The 20,896-nt window shown below is 39.3% G+C and overlaps 5 protein-coding genes across 16 annotated transcripts in view; 2 read left to right on the forward strand and 3 right to left on the reverse strand.

Moving 5' to 3' along the window:
- Positions 1-20,896, reverse strand: part of LOC102228431 (NLR family CARD domain-containing protein 3-like) — a 971,185-nt gene that overhangs the window by 541,199 nt on the left and 409,090 nt on the right. The window lies entirely within an intron of this gene.
- Positions 1,195-7,458, reverse strand: arl13b (ADP ribosylation factor like GTPase 13B). 7 transcript variants are annotated; one of them, XM_023329376.1, is made up of 11 exons: positions 6,910-7,458; positions 4,457-4,527; positions 4,128-4,377; positions 3,946-4,051; positions 3,101-3,303; positions 2,916-3,030; positions 2,706-2,847; positions 2,261-2,404; positions 1,933-2,001; positions 1,517-1,567; positions 1,195-1,411 (listed from the first exon to the last, which is right to left on the reverse strand). In XM_023329376.1, exons 1-11 carry the CDS (start codon positions 6,966-6,968, stop codon positions 1,398-1,400), a joined length of 1,224 nt encoding a protein of 407 aa, XP_023185144.1. In that variant the 5' UTR covers positions 6,969-7,458; the 3' UTR covers positions 1,195-1,397. The 7 variants fall into 7 exon arrangements, with proteins under 7 accessions (XP_023185144.1, XP_005809695.1, XP_023185145.1 ...); XM_005809638.2 differs by having other exon boundaries at positions 1,195-1,567; positions 2,261-2,374; positions 6,910-7,457; XM_023329377.1 differs by having other exon boundaries at positions 1,195-1,567; positions 2,261-2,377; positions 6,910-7,457.
- Positions 9,344-11,231, forward strand: LOC102235923 (gamma-glutamylaminecyclotransferase C-like). The gene is made up of 2 exons (XM_023329390.1): positions 9,344-9,412; positions 10,437-11,231. The coding sequence occupies exon 2, from the start codon at positions 10,452-10,454 to the stop codon at positions 10,923-10,925; it is 474 nt and encodes a 157-aa protein (XP_023185158.1). The 5' UTR covers positions 9,344-9,412; positions 10,437-10,451; the 3' UTR covers positions 10,926-11,231.
- On the forward strand, positions 11,496-13,332 carry LOC102236181 (gamma-glutamylaminecyclotransferase C-like). The gene is made up of 2 exons (XM_014472738.2): positions 11,496-11,558; positions 12,505-13,332. The coding sequence occupies exon 2, from the start codon at positions 12,520-12,522 to the stop codon at positions 12,976-12,978; it is 459 nt and encodes a 152-aa protein (XP_014328224.1). The 5' UTR covers positions 11,496-11,558; positions 12,505-12,519; the 3' UTR covers positions 12,979-13,332.
- Positions 14,229-20,896, reverse strand: part of LOC102238236 (FERM, ARHGEF and pleckstrin domain-containing protein 1-like) — a 47,060-nt gene continuing 40,392 nt past the window's right edge. For 4 of the 5 annotated variants that reach the window (XM_023329329.1, XM_023329331.1, XM_023329328.1 and 1 more), the window contains exons 16-27: positions 20,058-20,191; positions 19,748-19,829; positions 19,614-19,675; positions 18,446-18,621; positions 18,081-18,361; positions 17,322-17,411; positions 17,144-17,226; positions 16,133-16,245; positions 15,898-16,058; positions 15,364-15,471; positions 15,143-15,294; positions 14,229-14,800 (exon numbers count right to left, since the gene is read on the reverse strand). In XM_023329329.1, coding sequence (XP_023185097.1) covers positions 14,725-14,800; positions 15,143-15,294; positions 15,364-15,471; positions 15,898-16,058; positions 16,133-16,245; positions 17,144-17,226; positions 17,322-17,411; positions 18,081-18,361; positions 18,446-18,621; positions 19,614-19,675; positions 19,748-19,829; positions 20,058-20,191 — 1,518 coding nt within the window. In that variant the 3' untranslated portion in view covers positions 14,229-14,724. The remainder of the gene's footprint in view (positions 14,801-15,142; positions 15,295-15,363; positions 15,472-15,897; positions 16,059-16,132; positions 16,246-17,143; positions 17,227-17,321; positions 17,412-18,080; positions 18,362-18,445; positions 18,622-19,613; positions 19,676-19,747; positions 19,830-20,057; positions 20,192-20,896) is intronic. The other variant, XM_023329332.1, reaches the window with a different exon arrangement.

Raw genomic sequence — 20,896 nt, forward strand, 5'->3', positions numbered from 1 at the left:
AGGCTTCTTAAACTGGGACTTGATTAGAAATTTAGTAACATAACCGTGTAAATATGCACTGGTATGACAATAAAAATCCCATTATATGTTTTATACATAATTTTTAAAACCCAAGAACAGTTTTAGGTTATGTTTTGTCTCCTTATCTACCTTCAGTTTTAAAATGACTAAATCTGACAACCAAATCCATCCCAACAGTGTTAGATTCATCAGCAGAAAGTACTGAACAACAACCGAGTCGTGACGCTCAGAAAGCGATCTGAATGCTAATAGGTTCCAAAAATAAAACAAACAAACACTCCACATTCACAGGAACCACACTTCTAATCTGGCAACAGCATGAACAAATGATTCTAATCAGTTCTTTAAATATTTAAAACATCTTTAATAGTGCTCTTATAAAATTTCAGGATAGAAAAAGAATCTTTTTTTTCTTCAAACATTTGGATCATCACTGCACTACAGATCCAAAGTCCATATTGTGTTTTTAAAGTGATGTTTGTTTCTTCACTTCTTTCCTCCTGCTGACTCTTATAAGACAGAAATAAAATAAAATGAAATCAGAGCCATTTCATTGGTAAACATGGGAGGAAATATCACTTTAAAAACACAAGCACAGTGTAAACAGCAGAATGCATGAAAAAGTATAAAGCCCTGTAGCTTTTTTCATATTTTCTAACTGGAAATAAAGTGGTATAAAAACGTATCTAAAAAGATTTTGAGAATTTGCTTTTTTTTCTTGTAACAGCAATGAAAATTTTAGTGTTTTTCTGGAGTTTAATCAGCTGATATAAATATGTAAAAAGCTATGAAAAGCAAAGACATCTCTACCATCTCGTTCATGTTCATCATGATTACATCAAGCTTACACTACGAATCTCAAAGTGCAAAAATAAATGACAGTTCATTTTTAATGGCAATCAGTATACAAATATATTTCTTCAAAACAAACACATAGAAAACTTAGCGCAAAAAGTAGGGAAATCTGTATTTGATCGATTATTTCTTGGTTGTATCGCTGCAACATTTGTTGACCAATTCAGTTTATTTCTCCTGAAATGGTGCCGCAGTTATAAGATTTTTTATAAACTTCACAACTTCACCATTCTAGAGGAAATAAAGAGTATTTACAACTGCATTGTAACAACAAAGAAACAACCGAGCAACTTGAACGTCCTTTCTTATTGTGCTAAGGTTAGATGAGGTTTTATTTACATTGCTTCTTGGTTTAAAGTGTTTTAGTTGGATGCACTGACTCCCAACTTTCAATACTGATCAATAATAGAAAAATCTATTTTTGGTGCACAGTTCCGCAAGAAACTCTGCTTCATTTTCCTCCTCTGTTCAGCTCAATCCGCTGGCTCCCGCGGTTGTCCCATTGGTGTGGTTTTGGTGGTCTACACAGCGCTCGCTTGGGACAGAAAGCACAGAAAAGAGCTGTGATTGGTCAAAAGCTGACCTCAGTCAGTGAGTCGGTCAGTGAAGGAGCTTTAAGAGATGACATCTTGAGAGTCACCGTTAGGTCGCGGCCTGTTGGCGAGCGGCGGGAGCGGTTTCTTGTAAAACTCTGCGAAAGGCAGGAGAAAAGGTTTGACTGGGTTACTAAACTACATCCGTCGAGGAGCCGCAGGACGCACTGCGATGGGGTGGTGATGATGTGGAGAGAAAATGAATTAGTGCAACCGAAAACAGTGAAGCGCATGCCTGGTGAGATGCGGGAGGGGAAAGAACCGGAGTGTCGCACTTTAAGGCGGATAGATCAGAGTTTTTCCAAAAATGGAGAAACAAATGTTGGGTTTTCCCTTATAAAGGTTGATTTAAGAAAAACTGGCCGCAAGACTTAAACATGAACGCATGTGAGGTTAGCTGGAACCAGGAAGGAGTTAGTGCGATGACGACATGAGGTGATGATGACATCACAGGCGGCTTTACCAGAATGTCCCGAGTCCCCGATCGGCTCGAGTTTGGGCAGCCGAGAGACTTTGGGCGTGGCCCATCCCACTGGAGGAAGGAGACGAATAAAACAAAGTGATGAGGGGAAAAAAACAGAGAGAGAGAGAGAGACAGCGGCAGCGGCAGCGCTGGTCCTCCATCACTGAAACAACTGATCTACAGAGCTACAAGTCAGAGATGTTACAGGAAACAGATTGAAAACAACGAGGAAGAAAATATGGATAAGAAGGAAGGAAGGAAAGATAGACATAAGTAAAGTAGATAGGAAGTGAGGTTGTAGGCTTCCAGTGTTGACCATCAGACTGACCGGGTGGCGGCGGCGGCGTTGGGCTCTCTGTGGGGCCGTCGTCGGCCCTCAGCGGGTCGACCCGGTGCTTCCTCTTCAGGTGCAGTTTGCTCGTCTTCTTCTTGCTCTGCTCGCCTGCTGGGACCGACAGGCTGGTGTTGACTGCTGACACATGGCTTCAGTTACTCTTAGGAGGATTTTTACGTCGCTGTATTTTTTAATTTTACTTGTTTTGTTTGTTTATTTTGGATATTTCAAAATATCTTCCAATTAAAGTGTTAAATGTTGATTAGAATATAAAGTTAATTGATTTTTGAGAATGCGTTCTTGCATTATTATGTCATATTATCGTTTCTAACAATAATTACTGGGACGATTTATCGTCAGATAAATATGTTATTGTGACCTTCCTCCTCCTCGTCCGATTAATCGTCTAATTATCTCGTTAGAGAGAACAGGAACTCACTAGGCGTCGTGTTTCCTGCTGTTTGTCTCGTGTTGTTTGGCTCTCCAGCGTTGTCCTCCTCATCCTCCTCTTCCTCTTTCTCCTTTGGACCGTTACTCCTGTCTCCTAACTCTAGCTGCTCCTGCGTCTCCATCTCTTCTCTCTGGAGAAGGAAATATTAAATTTTTTTGCTTGTTGAAGTGGTGGCGGTGTTAAGCGGCGATCGTGAACCTTGGAGATTAAGTCTCCAATGGGTTGGAAGGGGCTCTGCATGTTCCCGTCGTCAGCCTCGTCCTCCTGGACGGGCCGTCCTTCCCGCTCTGCTTCCTCGCGCTCCAGCCGTTCCCTGTGGACAGAACGAACGTCTTAGTTTCTGGTTTTCGGAGTCGTCCTCTTGTCCTTCGTTGTGTCCTCACCTCTCCTCTCGTATCCGCCTCACCCTCTCCGCTCTCTCCTTCTTGTCCTGCTCCTCCAGCGCTCGCTGCTCCGCCATGTCCTTCTGCACGCGCTCAGCAATCGCCTCGTAGTCTTTGGCGATGTTGCTGAGGAGCCAGGTCAGGCCCTTCTTGATGGACTTGTCCACCTTCTTTCCACATCCTAAGATGGCGGAGCACGGTTCCTGGAGTCGATGCATGGTTTTAAAAGCAGGTTTAAAACTTTCAATTCAGAAAACCTAACAGTTAGCCTGGGTTAGTTAGGCTAATCTACAGTATTGTATTAAATTATACTGAAGTAAGAGTTACATTACTTCAATATATTTTACTTAAGTAAAAGTAGCCAAGAAAGTACTTATGTAGGAGTAAAAAAGGTATTTGGAAAAAAAAAAAAACTACTAACTGATCAAATTATCATTTAAAAATTACACAATCAGATGAACCAAAATATAAAGTTAAGTGAAACTTTTGGTATTTTAAAATGACAGTAATTTCTAAGTAAAATAATTACAAAATCAGGCACAAGAAGAATTTTCCAGATCAATAAGAAATTTATTAAACTTTAACAGAAACTGCAGGTGTCTGGTCAATTTCTGGTTAAAACATGTTTGTTTTTCATTCAGTGGGTAGAAAATCCAAAAATGTTACTCAAGTAAGAGTAGAAAGTACAGCATAGTAAAAATACTCCTCAACTCAAAAAAGTTACTCAAGTAAACAAAACTAAGTAAATGTAACTAGTAACTTTTTAAATTTCCTTTTATTAGTATTTTTACTATGCTGTACTTTTTACTTTTACTTCAGTAAAGCTGTTAGACTGAAACACTCACGATCTGACAGAGACACTTGTTCTCGTTAACGAGTTTCTCCAGCGACAGGTTCTCGATGATGTCGGCCTCCGCCAGCGCCCCCTCCAGGTCTTGTTTGTTAGCAAGTCTGTGAGCGGAGAGGAAGTCCAGAAATCACTGAGCTGGAGGGAAAACTAAATTCGGAATTTTTGATCTGGACTTACACCAGGACGGGTTTTCCAGCGATGCGCGGGTGCTGCAGGACCTGCGCCATGGTCTCCTTCGTCTCCTGGATGCGCTGCACGTCGCTGGAGTCCACCACGAACACCACGCCGTGGGACTCCGAGTAGTAGTTCTTCCAGATGTCGCGGATCCGCTTCCCGCCTCCCAGGTCGAAGATGGTCACCTCGAACTTCCCCTGCTTCAGGTCCACCTTGGAGAAGCCCACAGTGGGAGCCACGTCCTGCGGATTCTCTGCAGGGAAACCCAAATGACGCAAAATCTGTCCTGCAGCTTCATTCACGGCTTAAAACTCACGGCTGAGGAAACCAACCTCCCTGGATTCCTCGCACCGCCGCCGTCTTCCCCGCGTTATCCAGACCCACCATCACCAGGGTCACCTTCCTGTGAGGAACATAAAGTCATCACTGCTACTGCTGAACAGAGGCAGCCTGCAGAACCACCTGGTATGATGATGCATCTGATAAGCTAGAGAGCGTCAGCAGCAGCCATAACACTGGTGACCACGATGAGGCTGCATCACCGCTCCGACGGCTTAAGCTGATTAAAGAGATAATATGAAATATTTTTAGCTATTTTGATGTCAGCTAAGCAGATATTCATAAAAGGAGAATTTTTTTAGCTAATTAAAAAGATAATATTATTTATTTTTAGCTATTTTTCTGTCAAACTTTGCAGCTAAGCAGGAAATTGAAAAGGATTTTTTTTTTTAACAAACTAAAGCGATAATATTCAATATTTTTTTCCATTTTGCTGTCAAACTTTACGGATAAGTAAGGATTTATAAAAAGAGAGAACATGTATTATTAGCTGATTAAAGAGATAATATTAAATATTTTCAGCTAAGAAGATATTTAAAACTGATATTTTCTTTTAGCTCAGTGAAGAAATAATATAAAATATTTTTAGACATTTTGCATTCAAGCTTTGAGGTATTTAAAAAAGGAGAATATTATATGTAAATGAAACAAGAGAAGCAGTGCTATCACTATAGCAACAAAAATGAAATGAAAATGAGAAATACTAAACTGTGTTTTCAACTAAATGTAAGTATATTAATCTATTCTGATTTATTTTATTCAATGCATTGAAATGAGGCATTACTTGCTACTCAAACAATTCACACAGGAAGTTGAGAAATGCAGCAGCTTCTTAAAGCAACAGTAACCATCCAGGTTTTCCATCACAAACCAAAACAAATCTCTAAGCAAACAGTCAGAACATCGCCGTAGCGACCAACAACCCGCCTCCATGTCTCTCTGCACACTTAACTTTGACATCTGCGCCTAAAAGACATCAAACGCACAATCCATGTGACCGTCCTCTGCAGCCAGCTGGCCTTCATCGGTCCAGGAGCTGAGGCGCCGTCCGCTAACCCATAACGCTACAGTCGTCGCCGCTGGACACCAGCAACAGCAGCATGAAGGAGACCCACTGAAGCGACCTGGCTGCGGGATTAGTCTGGGATTTCTGACTAAGTCTTAAGGATCAGATGTTTCAGTCATCACGTGAGTAAAGTACTGTTGATTACTGGCTGCTGTCTGGTGAAATATGTGACAATAATAACAAGTATGATGCAGAAAACGAAAGATATGATAGATTTATGCCTTAGCATCAACTTCTCAACTAGTTCCTGTAATAAAATCATTAGAAAAATGGTTTTATTAGCTTATAATTGATTTTAAATCAATTTATTAAAAAGAAACATATTGATTTTGTTGTATTGCATGTTATACCAGTTTTTATTCTTTATTTTTGAATCTATGTATTAATTCTTTCAAACAAACAAACATCTCTTAGCTGCACATTTTTTATGATTAGCGTTTTACAGCTCATGAATTGTTTAGTTGGGTTTTTTGTTGCGCTGCAAACAATTTTTTTCCTAATGTTTTTTAATTTTGTAAAAACTTTTATGCTGCCCTTATTGTGTACGCATAGATAAATAAATGGTTATATGTTGTTGAATTATCAGCATATGCACAAGTTGATCAAAATGTTTTTTACTGATTTCTGACTTTGATCTCGAATGTAAATAAATAGGAAAACATAAACGCTTACACACCATTTGCCTCAATTTATTATATACTTTTACTTTGTGAATTTTTTTTTTTTTTGCCATTTGTGTTAGACTGATAAAGACGTGTGGACAGATTGGCGATAAGCAAATAAAAAGTTTAATCATAATATCTTGCTGCATTTATTACTATTTAAATAACAATAAGAAGAAGATAAAAAAGAGAAAAGAGAAAAAAAAGACAAATCTGGATTGTTTTCAATCATATCTGGATTAAACAGCTAAATTTACCAGCAAGTTTTTTAAGTCTGCAAACTTCATCGGCTACAGTTTATAGTTATCATCACAGGATAACTTATTCCTATAATTATATTTATAATAACTATCCATCTCTACTTCTGCATACTGCATAAAAAGCTTAACTTTTAGGATTGTTTGCATTTGTTCTACACCAAAAATAAGAGATAAATGTAAAAACTCCATTATTATCATAAGTTTGAGTGATCCTGAAGCGTGAGGTGATATTAAATTAAAGCAAATATGGTTTTCCCCTAACGGAGTATTAATGATGAGTGATCTATCATTTCATTTTATCTAATAAAATATCTATAAAGAGCATTAGAAATGGTTTAGACTGCAGGAATCTTCCGCTACATGACGCAATCTGTGAATGCGCTGCACTGATTGGACCTCCAGCTCTGTTATTTATCATTCTGGTCTTTTTAAAAGAAAAAGAAAAGACTTCAACTCACCTGGCAGGTTCCTGCCAACGTTTCAGCCAGCTGCAACAGTTCGCCATCAAACTAAACATGTCAGTCCGCCTCCAGATCGCAGCAGCTGGTTAGGTGGTCATCGATCCAAGGGGGGCTATCTAGCTATCCAGATGAACGATCCTGTCAGTCACGAGTTGCTACATCATTGCGAGCTAACTCATCATGCCAGCAGCGTTAGCAGCCCTCTACTTACTCGACATGAGTGAAAATAATGAAACAGCTTTAATAAATGACACCGACTCGATTGAAAACGATTCCCAGGACTACAAAAATCCCGTTATCCAAGGCTACCTAGAGCTAACGCAGCTAGCAGTAACGGTAGGCTAATTTTTCTGGAACTCAACGGACGAGGGAGTCTTAAAATCCTGCGACGAGAAGCCGAGCTCCGTCGATACGTTGCTGGAAAAGTGTATAGAAACAGCCACTATTTCACCGAAGAAACATCGTCCACTTAGCTCGTAGCGGCTCTTTGTTTACGCCGTCGATTCTGCTGCTAGGCTGCGGACGTGATGACGTCATCTTCCGAGAGCGTGCGACGGACGCTGATGCCAAATGATTCCTTTATTACTTCAGTTGCCTACAATTTTCCCGGTAATATTTTTTAAATATTAAATATTGTATTCAAATTACATTTTGATTTTAATTTACAATTTAAAAATTAGGAAATTACAGCTTATTATAGTTTTTTTTAATGTATTTTATTTAATTAATGTATCACTTTTATTTCATGTTATGTTTTATTTTTGTGTTTTATGTCGGATTTTCCAGTAGTAGTTAGCTCTCCATTTCTAATCTTTTGCTTAGGATAAGATTTGCTCAGGTAAAACAAATTATAATAATTTCAAAGATTAAAAAAGTACTCTCAAATAATAATTTGGTTTGTTAAGGAGGAAAAATAAATAAATAAACATTAAATAATGTTTTTAAAAACTGTTTTCTGTCATTTCCTTGATACTATTTTGCCGTTTTACTATCAATGGAGGAATAGCGAGGCAGTTTAGATACAGAGGAAAAGAAGGTGGAAAGCTGGAAAAAATATCAGGGAAATTAAGTTTTAAAGTGATGTGAAATCAGAAGTGGCAGTTTGTACGCTTTACTTTTCTGCTTATATGCTCTATCAGCTCCAAATATTAAATTTTCATATTATCCACTTTGCCGAAGTGAACTCTTAGTGGCTAAAAGAGATAAAGATGCAGTTTAGCTTTAAAAAATGATTCATTTCTCTTTATTGCATCACCAGAGCTGGTGAAGATCTCTCATAATGCAGAAGCTGAAAGTTTATTAGATCTCAGTGGATTTGCAGGCTGAGTCAGCAGGCCGCGTTCCTGGCAGATTTACTATCAGCCATCTTGAATTGGAAAATAAAACACGCAAATGTACTTTAGTCTCTTGGATCAGCTCATTTCAACAATGAACTCTGAGAGGAGCACATTTAAATGAAAAAGCTGTTGTTTGGGGGTTTCATCCATCTTCTGCACCAGGCGTGACCTTTATTTGTCCTTCAGGAGTTAGAGAAAGGACAATAATGAATAAATTTGACTCCAGATCTGGAAGAACTCCTGATTACAACCTCTGCCATAATTCTGCTGTAAGCGTATTAAAGCTGCCATATCTCAGTGCTGCTAAGTTGATTTTAATGGAGCCAGCTGTGTAAACTGCAGAAGGCTAACTGCTTTGTTTCCGTGTTTTTATTTACAAGCCTCCATCTGGGAACGTCTGGTATTCATATGTGTTGGGGAAATGTGTGGCCTATTAAAGAAATTACGTTGTTTGTCTTTTCACTGTAGCAAATGATTTTTTCCCATCATATTGTGACTATTTACTACATCAGAAATCAATAAAGAAGATTTCTAATTTATCAGAAGCAAAGAATATTTACAGATTTTTTTTTTCTGTTTTGATTGTTTGAATGAAATCACAAATGTCCAAATAATATTTAGTAAAACTGATTTTCAAAGTTAGTCCTCGGCTTTGAACCTGATTAAAATGAGTGTAGATGCATTTTTGAGCAGATGAAAATAGAAATATGAGGATATATCTGCATATTTTTCAAGATTAAGATCAAGATTTATTTTAGTCGCTTAAACCATTGATTGTAAAAATAAAACTTTAAATTCAAGATAAATCTATTCACTAGTGGTTAGCCAAAAAATAAATAAATGCATAAACAACATGAGATTTAGCAAACAAAGGGAAAACAAAACAAAAACCTACCAGCTCTACTATCGATTATTATGATAAAATCTGAATTAAATCATTTTCAAACAGTCGTTATACTTATTATGAATTTTTATAATATATAGTATAATTTATATTATCTCATGTAACCGTCGGGGAAACGATGATCTTTAATGTGTAAAATTATGTCAGAGCTGAAGTTAAAGTTTTCTATACCGGAGTCGCTTGTGCGCATGCGTGAAGGACATAACCTGGGGTTGCTCCACATGACCCAAACTCAAACCGGTTCTTCCCGTTCTGCAAGGTAAGACCACTGAACCAGTTTTACGTCTGCAGGTATATTCCTCTGATAAAAATGATTGAATTTAGTACGCTACGTAGGCCGTGATGACGTCATTATAGAGCAGTTTTTGGTTTATTACTCCGGCCAGAAAGCCGCTTCTGCTCCGATGTTTCTATTTGAGACGTTGCATAATGTATAGTTAAAGATCTGCACGCTGCAAAACCACACCGACAATAGAAATGTTCACCTAGAGCAGCTCTGATGTTCATATGAGGATCATTTTTAGATAATGTTTGATTTTTAAAGCTACAAGTTGGACACAATTAGTTTAGTAATGGCAGATTTTGTTGAAAACTTTTAAAAAAATTGTCGTTTAAAATATTACATAAATTATTTTGTAGAATCTATTTGCGGAAGTTTGACCACATAGGCGGATGCTCAGGGCAGAATCAAAAAGGGGGCGCAAAAGCACCAAATCAAAAGAAAATATAATTTATTTCTCTGCTGTGACCAAGTTTTCTTTTGGTTGTATGGACTAATGGAGAGGTGGTGCAGCCATGTTAATTATTAAGTCTAATGAGCCGCTAAAGGAATATCTAAATCATAAAAAAATCACCTTATCAAGGTTTCAGTCTTTATAGAGCTTAAATAAGGACTGATAAATATTTTTATTGACACTTTCGACAGCAAACCGCTCTGTACAGCAGTTTTTATTGAAGGCTTTTCGCACCGTTGGTTACGTAACACTAAGAACAAGATTTATCAGTGTTTCTGCAGGACGCTCTTAAAGTTGTACTGTTAATAATTCATCACTGCTTTTCGTTAAGAGCAATCCACTGATTAAAGCCTTTTTACCATTTGACATTGTTTTTAATTTTTCCTAAATACATTTGTGTTTGAGTGGAAAAGTTCTGTCTTTTTTAGTGTTTTCTCTAGATTTTCAACTATTTGTTATAAATTTAGCCTTTTAAAACAGATTTGTTCAGTTCAGTTGCTTAAAGAAAAACAGAAGCAAACCAATTTCCCTCATTGTTTCATTTCCCAGGTGCCTTCAGTCTTCATGCATCGCGTCTTTGTTTACGGCTCCCTAAAGAGGGGCCAACCCAACTACCCCTACATGACAGACAGCCGTTATGGAAAGGCCGAGTTCCTCGGTACCGCCGTCACCGTCCAGAAGTATCCACTGGTGATCGCTACCAATTACAACATCCCCTTCCTCCTTAACCTCCCAGGCCAAGGCAACAGAGTCCATGGAGAAATCTACCAAGTGGACGGAAAGATGCTTGAATTCTTGGACAGTTTTGAAAATATCCCCACCATGTACCAGCGGACTGTAGTGGAGCTGGAAATCAAGATGGCGGACAAGGAGGAGAAGCTGTCGCCTGGAAGCATCATGGAGGCGTTTGTGTACAGCACCACCACCTACCAACCGGACTGGCCATCACTGCCCACCTACGACAACTACGACTCCAACGGAGACCACGGGCTAAAATTCATGCTGAGGGAAGACAGAAAGTGGGCTTCAGTCGAGTGATGCTCATAACTAGATTCCCCTGAAAATTACTAACACAAAACAGGCAATATTTTTCTCAGTAAAGTGCAGAAAGCCAAGAAACCAGCTGTAATCTGTCAATATTTAGAAAGCATACCTGCTAAGTGCAAATCAACAAAATTGTTTAATATTAAATGATCAACAAGCTGCATTAGTGCTGCAGTTCAGTATCTTTTTTAAATCTTCTTTTATTAAACCATTTTCGACAGATGCAAGAATCAGTGTACTGATCTATACAAACTGTATCTATAAAAATAGAAAAATAACTTTACTACTATTCCCATGCGTGGATCGGTGGAAAAAGTCTTATTAAAATATGTTTTTGGTCAAATTTCTAAACAGGTTCTTTCTTCGCTCCTGCAGTACCTTCTTATTCCAGCAGGTGTCAGTACAACGCCTTCACTCTCAGCTGAGGTCAAGTCGAACTGCGTTAAATCAAGTTAAGTTAACTTTACAGCAAATAATAAACCAGAGTGATTATGTTTCTGGGTGGGATTTTGCTGTGAGATTACCCAGAATCCATTTTCTTCTACTGAGAAAGACGTGTGACGGGTGTCACGTGTGCGCATGCGTGAACCAATATCCTGGGGTTACTCTTGATTTGAGTCCTGGAAGGTAAGAAGACCACTGCGTCTGTTTTACGTTTACTGGGATCTTCAGTTGTTCGGGGCTCAGCAAAAACTACGGAGGCCGGGATGGTCCAGACTATTTATTAGTCAATAAAAGCTGATAAAATGGGATTTGAACCCTGACGTCAGCTTTATGGCTCATTAAACCGGTCAGACAGCTGCAGATCGCTGGTTTCTCTCTTATCTTCGGTCGCTGCTGCTTTTATTTTACGATTTGAGACGTTAATAAATGCATAATTAAAGATCCGCTGTAATAACAGCAGAATTAGAAATGCTCGGTTGTAACTGCATGGAGGAAATGTTGGATCATCCAGTGCCGACCTCGGTTCCGTGTTAGTTTGCTCCTACAGTGTTATTCATTTACCAACTCAGTCTAACCTGCGTTCAGTTCAGCCTTTGAATTTTGTTTTTTTAATGCTTCCAAATATATCAGAGTTTACGTCCTTGTTCATATATTTTAAATGTAGATGTTTATGTTGTGTTTTTGTATGGAGGGCCACAAGGGACAAAATTACCTAAATACATAATGTAGAATCAAATAAATGTTTAAAGAATTTGGCTGAATTTCAAGTCCCTAAATTCAAAGTGCATGATTTTGTGTTTTTGAAAGCTGCAGTTTGTTCGCAGATAAGCTGTTTTCTTGTTAACCTAAAATTTTTCCTCCACCATTAGCACATTTAGCAGTAAGCCCCTCCTCCTGGCTCTGATTGGTTGTTTCTGGTTGGGGTAATTTCTTCAGATCAATCTTTTCCTGCAATTTCCGTCTCAAACTTTCAGGACATGGCGACAATTTTTACAAATATGTAAAAACCATAGTTTATAAAATGTACATACTGCAGCTTTAAGTTGTACTTTTTTCTAGATAAGTAAATAATATTGATTCAATGCAGGTGAACAAACCAGAACTATACCAATAATCCTTTATTTCCCAGGTGCCTTCAGTCTTCATGCATCGTGTTTTTGTTTACGGCTCCCTAAAGAGGGGCCAACCCAACTACCCCTACATGACAGACAGCAGTAATGGAAAGGCCGAGTTCCTCGGTACCGCCGTCACCGTCCAGAAGTATCCACTGGTGATCGCTACCAAGTATAACATCCCCTTCCTCCTTAACCTTCCTGGACAAGGTAAGAGAGTTAATGGGGAAATCTACCAAGTGGACGAAAAGATGCTGCAATACCTGGACTGGTTCGAGAAGGTTCCCACCATGTACCAGCGGACTGTAGTGGAGCTGGAAATCAAGATGGCGGACAAGGAGGAGAAGCTGTCGCCTGGAAGCATCATGGAGGCGTTTGTGTACAGCACCACCACCTACCAGCCGGACTGGCCATCACTGCCCACCTACGACAACTACGACTCCAACGGAGACCACGGGCTAAAATTCACGCTGAGGGAAGACAGGAGATAGTGATGCTGCTTTTAAATCCACAGAAAGGATCAAGAGTTCTAGCAAATGAGTAATGAATCAATAACTGATCAAGTTTTCTGTTCTTAATGATTTAAAACCAGATTAGAAAATTCACTTATTAAAATACATTCAAACATACATTCTTACGCTTTTATCCGAAAATTCATGTCTGCTTTTTATACTTTGTCTTTTAATGAACAACTTTCTGGGAGACAATCAGCTGTTAGCAATATTTTAAAATAAAAATGTTAAGCTATAATAAAAGACGAGTCTTATTTTGTCTTCTTTAATTAAATGTAAAGCAGCACAGCAGAGGGGGATTGTACAGCAGATATTAAAAAAACTTCCTCTGTACTTTAACTATTTGAGTTTTTTATTGCTTACTCTGGTGTTCAGCGTGATTTGACTGGGCCGCTGTGTCCTGAAACACTGGATCTTTTCGGGTTGTTTCTCGGGCCCAGTGTGTTTTGTGGATCTACAACCTCATTATATGAGGTATTTTATGTTACAGGAATATAAAAGATTAATGTTGCTTCCTCTGCTGAACAAGTCGCTGCTTGTGGTGCTTTTGAATTCTTCAGTAAGTGTTTGTCTCTTCTCATACACAATAAAAGCTTCTTTTTTTTGCACAAATAAAAGCAGAGCAACAGGTTTTTTTGTCTGGATTACAGAGATAATCCATAGACAAAGAAGCACAAACCAGTGTGAAGAGACATGACAAGACTGAAACAGGAGTCAACTCTTAAAATGTGAGGTGCAACACAAAGTTTTCACCCAGGTTCTGGTTTTTAATTCCATTTAATTTATTAGTAAAAGGGACTAAAACATCCAGTGGCTTCTAATGAAATGTTGACTTGATGAAGGCGGCAAAATAAAGTAAAAGTGAGAAAAATCCTGTTAATGTTGCTAAACCCCCCCAAAAAAAATCAACTGGAATATTTTAGGATGTTTTGCTGCTTTTTTGTTTCAGATCTACTGAAATCTCATTTGCTTATTTCATTAAAATATTGTGTTTAGGTTGTCGTTTATTCAGGAGGTACAATTTTTAAAAAATACAACAGCTTTTGTAATTCTAATTGAAAAGAAAAATACTAAAAAGTTTTGTGATCTTTGAGTATTTTCAACTGGATACTTTGGCTCCCAAGCCGATGGAAAAAATGATTCTGCAGGATCCCCAACACAATGCCCTGGGGAACACCGTCATGAAGGATTAAAACCTGCAATCTCTACAAGTAAAATGCAAAATAATCTGTAATTTGCTTTGTTTATTTTTCATATGAACACAAACTTTTCAAAACTATTCCAGAAAGCTGGAAAAATACTGGGATGAAAGCGATAAAGATAGAAAATCTCTGTCGGCTTTGGAAGCAGGTCTGAAGTGTTGCTTTTCAGTGAAGACAAAACGAAGAAGAAAAAAACTATTTTCACAGTGTTATCAAAATACTGTACAAAGAGGAATTACAAAAAGAAAAACATGGTTTCTGTGTCCTAATCTGGCATCATGATTAATCCACACATCTGCTTTATGGAGCTCTAAATATGTTGAGTTAAAAAAGTGAAAATAAGGACAATACTACTAATATTTTCCAGTTTGGCACAGAAAAAGTAAGAACATTGAAAATAAATGGCGTGAAAGGAACTTTGAGGACCTCTGAGTGTGTTGGTGTGTAAAAAAGTGTGATTTTTAAAAGGCTGGAAGAGAAGTCTGTGGTTTTGTATAAGGCCGAGGTGGAGATGACAGAGTCATCAGTAAAGATCCTTCCTGGAGCTCAGCAGGGGGCGGCTGGCGGAGCAGGTGGCGCTGCGGATCACCTCCATCCACCTGGAAACCAACAAAAGTTTCGTTTGTGAAAGAAATCAGGTCATATTTTCCACTTTCTCAAAGGCTCTCGCTGATTTTTTATTTTAAATTCAAATTTCTTGGTCAATTATTGTCCCAAATAAAATTAATTCTGGTATTCATGTTGGTTTTACTTATGAACTTAAGAAGGATCCTGGAATTTTTCCAAATTTGGAAAACATTTCAGATCTCCTCCTGACATTTCCACCTTTTGTAGGAACCCTGGATGTTATAACTTCTTAATTGTCTTCTGTGGTTTAAATAAAACACTCACCCTGAGTAAAACTAGATTAAATCGCTGCTCTTTGTTGAGCGAACACCCACCGTTCAAAGGTGTACTCGCTCTCTGATCTGAAGTAGTACATGTGGGATTTAAAGTGAAGCTTGAAGACGTAATCTTTGTGGATGTTCTCGGACTCGGCCGGGACGGTGACGGAGTAGCCCAGGAGAGGGAGGCTGGCCAGAGGGTACTCATCCTGCAGGAAGGCCAGAAACTGTTAAAGAAATCCCAGAGGGACTCTTCGTTACGTGTTTGCACGTCTTACCTGGTGCGACTTGTAGAAAAAGAGGCTGAAGTTAGTGAAGACCACCCAGAGTTTCTGCCAGCCGTTGCTGTTCTTGAACTTCCTCAGCAGGTTACCTGAGAGCTGGTTCTGCAAACACAAGCACAGGAAGCCCAAAGCTCATTAAAACACCCCTGCTTACAATTTTGATTAGAAAATTGGACAAATTGAGTAAAAAGGGAAAGCTGCTCGCCTCTACTACCATCTACTCTTTACTTTCACAAAACTCTCACCAATTTGACTTGTAGAACAACTTTCTAAACAGAGAAGTGCTTTCCCGGCTGCTGCAGTACCTCTCTGCGCCACCAGATGTCAGTAACAGAATGGCTGCAAACCACAAGGTGAGACTGCGGGGCCTCATGAACTCACTGACCAGCCCTACCGATGCCAGCGTGAGCAGATAAACAAATGAAGGCACAGATGGAGTGGAAGAGGACAGGTGGATAAAGAGAAGACAAGCTGAGCAGGAAACCACACAGAATGAAGCACAGATGAGTGCGGAGAGCAGAGCAGCACCTCCACGGCGACGCTGAAGTCCACCATGGACACGCTGGTGTTGCGATGCCAGCAGACGTGAACGGTAGTGTTGCCACGGTGACTCTGACGCTCGAGGGACGAGCGCGAGCCGCAGAGCTCCTCTTCCGACTCCAGCTCAGCTCCAGCGTCCTCCAAAGGCTCTGAAGGACAAAGACACGCAGTCTGGACGGGTGTTGGGACCAGTTTGACTGCTGGTCTACTGGGAGCATCTTACTGGTGTCGGGTGGACTGGTGGACAGCAGCTCCACGTTTGGGCTGCTGCTCTGTTCTGCCAGGTCGATGGCCATCCTGATGTCCTCCACCCAGCGCTCCATCTCTGCAGCACAACTGCAGGAACAAACAAATATGGCTTCTTTATTTTTTTCATCAATAAACTCCTTGGATTTTCACAGTTCAGATTGGCCGCCATTTTGCACTGCAAAAACAAATATCTTACCAAGTATATTTGGTCAAGTTTCTAGTGCAAATATCTTAATACACTTGAAATAAGACAAAACTAACTTACAACTAAATTTTCAATAAAATTAGGAGCTTGTTTTAAGTAATTAATTACTTAATATTGATTTTTAATAGTACTAGTTCCATTGGCAGATTATTTAACTTATAAAAAGGTAAAAATGTCTTTTTATTAGTGAAAGAATCTGCCAATGGAGAAACTAGTTCTATCCCAATTTAAAGAAATTATTAAGTTAAAAAAAGCTCCTTTAGTTTGTTTTGTCTTATTTAGACTGTATTAAGATATTTTCACTAGAAACTCAACCAAATATACTTGGTAAGTTTGGTTTTTACAGTGTGTTTGACAGCTTATTTTTTGCAGCTTCTGTTTATGTGGACTTTGAATTCAGTCTGTGATTTTTTTATATTTTTTACTCCAAGAATAAAGTCACAGTTTGAGTAAAACGAGAAATAATGCGAGAATAAAGCGCCAAGATGACCAGAATGAAGTCATAATTTTAAGAAAACGTCAACATGAAAAATGAAATGATGATAAAATGATGAATGTTGAGCATCTTGTTAAGTTATAATTTCAAATTTCAACTCATAAGCACCAGATTAGAAAGGATCATTTCAACGACTGAAATAAAAGCCACTTTATAAAAATATTTTCCATAATTTGTTTTTCTTTTTCAGAAGATAAAACAACATATTATATATAAAAAAAGAAAATGTTTATTTTTAAGCCTCTAGAGGAATAAAAACAGCTGAAATGTGTCGTTTTCCTCACCTGGCTGCCACCACCACAGACTGCCGCTGTCCAAAGAGCGTAAACGAATGAGGGACCCCCCACTCCTCCTCACTTTCTCTGATCTGAAAAACAGAAGCAGAAACGCATTAAAAAATACGCAGAATATATTTGAATCTGATCAATAATTGTTATTTTGATCTTAATTTTGATCACACACCGTCATGCCGTACAGCGACAGCTGACCGTGGACCTTAAACTGGTTGGACGAAGTCGTTCCTCGACTGGTGTACATCAAACAATCACTGAACTGGAGGAAACGGGAAGCGGTTATAAAATCAGAAGGACACCATTCCTACACGCCGTCGTGTAAGATACAAGATTTATCTGACATTTAATTACATTTCAAACAGATTTTACACAAAAATGAACTTTGAATGTATGAAAGAGGCAACTACAGAGAGCAGGCAGAAGGAAAGGAAGAAAACAAGGAAGAGAGGAAGGAGACAAAAAGAATGACAGAAAGAATAAAATGAGATTGGAATTAAAGACACAAGAAGGATGAAAGGAATGAAAGAGAAAACAAGGAAAGAAGGAAAAAAGAGAGAAAGATGGAGAGAAGGAAAGGAAAAAGGACATAAGAATGAAAAAAGGAGGGAGGAAACAAGGTAGGAATGAGGAACTACAGAAGGAGGCAAGGATAGATGAGAAGGACAAAGATGAATATGAGGTAAAACAAAAGAAAGAAAAAGAGAAGGAGGAAAAAAGAAAAAAAAACAAAGGAAACACCACAAACAGATGTTGAAAGGTAGAAAATAAAAATTTAATGAGGGAGGAATGAAGAAACTGGAGGGAGAAGGAAAGGAAGGAAAAAAGAGGAGAAGAAGAGTGATTCAGTTTTGGGACTGAGGTGCATAAATATCCCTGTGTTTAGTTTTCTGGAGCAGCAGAGTAAACGGAGTGAAGCTGTGATTGGTACCAGGAAGAACATCCTCTGCTGCAGACCTTTCCCTGACAGCTTGCTGAGGCAGCCCAGCCTGATGAACTCCTGCAGGCCACAAACACAAACACAAACCGTCAGCTGGAGTCTGGCAGACCTGAGGAGGCGACAGCGCGGAGGAAGACGCACCCTGCCAGGCGTGACGAGGTTCTCCACGCCGGTCAGATCCTTCCTCAGCTCCAGCAGCTTCTGGAAGTTCTCCATCTTCATCATGATGCCCTGAAGCTGCAGCGCCGTCTCCGAGATCTCTGCCAGGGCGGCTGGAGGAACGGGGGCAGCCGGGTTTTAGAGGGGCGACGGCGGGGAAAAGGCGGGAGGAGACGAAACGAGGCGAGGCCACTCACCTCTGCTGTCCCTGAAGTCGTTGTGGGTGGGCGGGTAGTGCTTGCAGAGCCTCTCCAGGATCAGCTTGTAGTGCAGCAGGCGGTGCAGCGGCCGCAGCAGGAAGATGTAGAGCGGCAGGTAGCAAACCCTCTGCTGCTCAAAGTCCCTGCACACGGCCTCCACCTTACGACTCGACCTGGACACAGACTGAGACTTAACGCTTGGTAAGCCCTGAGCTACTCTGGGGTCGCTAGGCAACGACACTGGGCTCTGCTGGGGTTGCTAGGTAACAGCAGACTCAAAAATCAGGAGGGTTCCAGACACAAAAAGATACTAGCTTATCACCAACTTATTAGAAGCAATACAAACCAAAATGGAAGAACAAAAACATGCTAAATGTGAAATTTGCACAAACCATTTAAAAAGGTCAGACTGGTGCCAGACCAGTAAGTTTGAAGTCCACAACACCTCATAACTTCAGAGTTACTCTTATGCTGCGTTCCAGTTGAACTCTGAACTGGGAAATTCCATCTTCCCATTTGAAGAGAATCAACTGGAACGCAGATTTTCCACTAGGAACTCCAACTACCCTAGTTAGGATTTGTAAAGAGGATTTGTGTTTCAATATGGCCGCTCCTCAGCGGTGGAAACATGTTCATTTTACAAGACACACATGAAAAGTGAGTCTAAAATCAATGTTACATGCAGTGCCTGCAAAAAGAAACTGAAAAATCAAATCCTGTTCAAGGGATCAAATATGGAAATTCAATCAGAAGCTGAAAATTTGATAAATATTAACATACTGCCTGCCAAATTTTACATTCATAAATGTTTCACAAAAACTCTTCCAACTGAGAATTTCTTATACTTTTAAGTTAGTTAGGAGGAATATTTAAGATACATCATCTGGAAATGATCATTGCAGTTATGTTTGTATATTTTGTTTTGTTGTTAAACAAAATCCAATAAATATTAAAAATAACGATGTAAAAAAGCTGGCTAGCTAGCAGCTAGTTTGCCTCAACGAATGAAGATGTGTGCAGGCAACTCAAACTTTTGACTGACAGAAAAGTCTCACAAAAAAAATAAGATGTAGAATATATGAGATTTCATCTCATGAGATTAGTCCTGAGATTATTTATTTTTGGTAAGTTAATTTAAGGCCTTAATTTGATTCCACTGCCGTACCTACAAGCTCGCTCCAGCTCCACCAGGCACTCCGAATGCTTCTGCAGATGAACCGTCAGCTGCTGCAGGAACAAAAGGAAGTGATTAGATCTGCAATCAAAACAATCTGGGAGGAAATCCAGACAAACTCTCACCCTCAATCCCTGAACGTTCTTCAGTAAAACGTCTCCAATTCGTTGATAATCTCCTTTGATGTGAGCATTGGACCGACCCTCCCTGCAGGAGGAAGAGCATTTATTATTGATTCATGTGCAGTTGCATGTAATCTCCGCTAGAGGGCAGGATGAGATAAATTTCACACACAGAGGTGGAAAATTTCACCTTACAGACTTCCAGACACAAGAAAGCAGGAATTTAAGGAAATGAGGACTTCCTAAAGGCTCTAAACCAAAATAAAGTTTATATCCCTCTGTAGGAGGAGAACAGTAGAAGAAGAGAGCTCACCACTGAGCCAGCCGCTGCTCCGTCTCTTTGAGGAATCCCTGGTGAAACCTGTAAACTGGATCGTAGTGGGAAGAGATCAGGTTCTTAATGGTGTCTGGAAAGGCTTCATCTTTCCCTGCAGCTTTCTGGAAGAACTGGGAACAGAAGAAGACACACAGCAGAGAGAGGAAACTGGATAAATTAGCATGGAATGGTAAAATATGAAGAGGAGACTTTTGACACATTAACTGAAAATATTCCAGACTTTTCCAGACTCCCAGAATTCTTAGTATTTGATTTGTATTTAAAAACACTAACGAAGGAAGGAGGACACAAGAAACACAAGGAGGAAGGAGATGAGGAAAAAGCTAAGGAACAAAAATAGCAAAGCTAGGAAAGAAAGAAAGAAAGAAAGAAAGAAAGAAAGAAAGAAAGAAAGAAAGAAAGAAAGAAAGAAAGAAAGAAAGAAAGAAAGAAAGAAAGAAAGAAAGAAAGAAAGAAGGAGGAAAGGGAGGGAGGGAGCAGGACGACAGAGAGAGGTCAAGAGGTCGTCCAGTTCGCCTTCCTTCCACTTCCAACAGAAAACTGAAGTCAAACTGGAAAAATAGAAGAAAAAATGTCAGCAGAGAGAGATTTTCTCCACAGGAAAGGTCAGAGGTCATGATGGACTTCAGAGCAGGTGTCTGAACCTGAAGTTATTTTATTTAAAACACAGAAGAGTTAAACCATCCAACCCACGCTGCGCTGCCCTCTAACTGGGAGATTTATGATGCAGACGTTTTATTTTATAAGGAGAAACAGAAAGGAGGAAAAGAGAGAGAGAACAATCTGAAAATAAAATTTAAAACCTGCAGAGAAAC

This window comes from Xiphophorus maculatus, chromosome 24 (genome assembly GCF_002775205.1).
Source record: "Xiphophorus maculatus strain JP 163 A chromosome 24, X_maculatus-5.0-male, whole genome shotgun sequence".
In the NCBI taxonomy this organism is placed as follows: Eukaryota; Metazoa; Chordata; class Actinopteri; order Cyprinodontiformes; family Poeciliidae; genus Xiphophorus; species Xiphophorus maculatus.